General features: G+C 52.9%; 1 protein-coding gene across 1 annotated transcript in view; it reads left to right on the top strand.

The window, feature by feature from the left end:
• UBASH3A (ubiquitin associated and SH3 domain containing A) overlaps positions 1-1,595 on the top strand; it is a 40,923-nt gene that overhangs the window by 34,906 nt on the left and 4,422 nt on the right. The window contains exon 12 of the mRNA XM_015569078.1: positions 59-165. Within this exon, the coding sequence (XP_015424564.1) occupies positions 59-165 (107 nt within the window). The remainder of the gene's footprint in view (positions 1-58; positions 166-1,595) is intronic.

Here is a 1,595-nt window from a genome sequence, read left to right on the forward strand (position 1 = left end):
ACCCCCACCCCTACCCCCACGCAGGCCAGGGTGGCAGCCCTCCCTCTCTCCCCCACAGGCCTGCGTTCCCCATCGCCTCCCTCCTGCCCGCGGAGAGCTACGACGAGTATGTGCACAGGTGTGCAGTGAGCGTGGAGCAGGTCGTCAGCAGCTGCCCACAGGATGGTGAGTGCCTCCGCCGGGCTCGGGATGAGCAGTCCCAGGAGTTGGGGTCTTACCGGTGGGATGGAAACTGCACCATTTTTTAAAACATATTTTTGTTGATTTCAGAGCCAAAGGGAGAGGGAGGGAGAGATAGAAACATCAATGATGAGAGAGAATCATTGATCAGCTGCCTCCTGCATGCCCCGCACTGGGGACCGAGCCCACAACCCGGGCATGTGCCCTGACCAGGAATCGAACCGTGACCTCCTGGTTCATAGGTTGACGCTCAACCACTGAGCCACACCAGCCAGGCAGGGCCGTTTTTGAACCTGATCATTCTTTAACCTCCTCCCCACTCCCAGGAACAGAGTGGTACATCGCTGCCTCTGCGGCAACCGAGCCCATAGACACATACTCCCCTGCCACTTAGGCCCGGGGACCCCAGGTCTAGGACTGAGGGCCCATAGGACCCAGGACTGCAAGGTCAACACAAACCACCTGTGCCAGACTCTTAGGGACAGAAACGCGGAACCGAACAACCAAATGTCAGGACACGTTTGCTCGACAGTGGGGAAAACATCTGTAGATCATTGCGGCCATTAGAGACATTTGAATATGGAAATATTAAAGAATTTTTGTAAATTTTGTTAGGTGTGAGAACAGCAGGATGGTTGTGTACAGATGCAAAGTCCTTGTCACTTGGAGGTGCAAACTGATGTTTGCGATATACTCTAAAATAATACGGGGAGAGGGGGGGTAGAGAACAGACGATACAAATGGGCTACATGTGGGCAACTGTTGGAGCTCCATGGCAGGTATGTGGAGTTCCATCAGACCCTTCTCTGGTGTGTATTGGAAATGTCCATAGTAACAAGTTAGTAGTCAATTTTCTAGAAATTGAAGTCAGCAAGCATGTCTTGAACACAGCAAAGTGTCCAGCATCCAACAAAACATGGTGGGCAGTCTAAGTGAAGAAGACACACTCTACCCTCGAGGAATTTGAATATTGTTGGTGGAGGGGCACCAACATCTGGAATATGAGGAATATTAATGACACCAAGAAGAGTCCCAGAGTCCATAAGAGACCACCGGCCCACTTTCCACCTGCGCTCTTTCTGTCCCTGTCCCTCATCCCGGCGATGCTCTGGGGATGAAGAATTTCTGACAAGGAGCACTGGCGACAGCTGAGCACCTGGCCCCTCCCAGGGAGTCTCTGAGACGTCTACAGGAAGAGACCCCAAACCTGGCCGAACCCGGCACCCCAACACGCCTGGCCTTGAGGATGGCCGCATTGCCTGTTGACTGATCTGAACCTGGGGAATGTACTTGGGGAAACCACACCGCAGTGACATTTGATTACTTGTCAAACACCTGTTGTTACAGTTATTACCACAGGACATCAGAGGACAGAAAGCGACAGGGCCTTTCACTGAGCTTTCGAGGCCCCACCC

This window comes from Myotis davidii, unplaced genomic scaffold, assembly GCF_000327345.1.
Source record: "Myotis davidii unplaced genomic scaffold, ASM32734v1 scaffold512, whole genome shotgun sequence".
Classification (NCBI taxonomy): Eukaryota; Metazoa; Chordata; class Mammalia; order Chiroptera; family Vespertilionidae; genus Myotis; species Myotis davidii.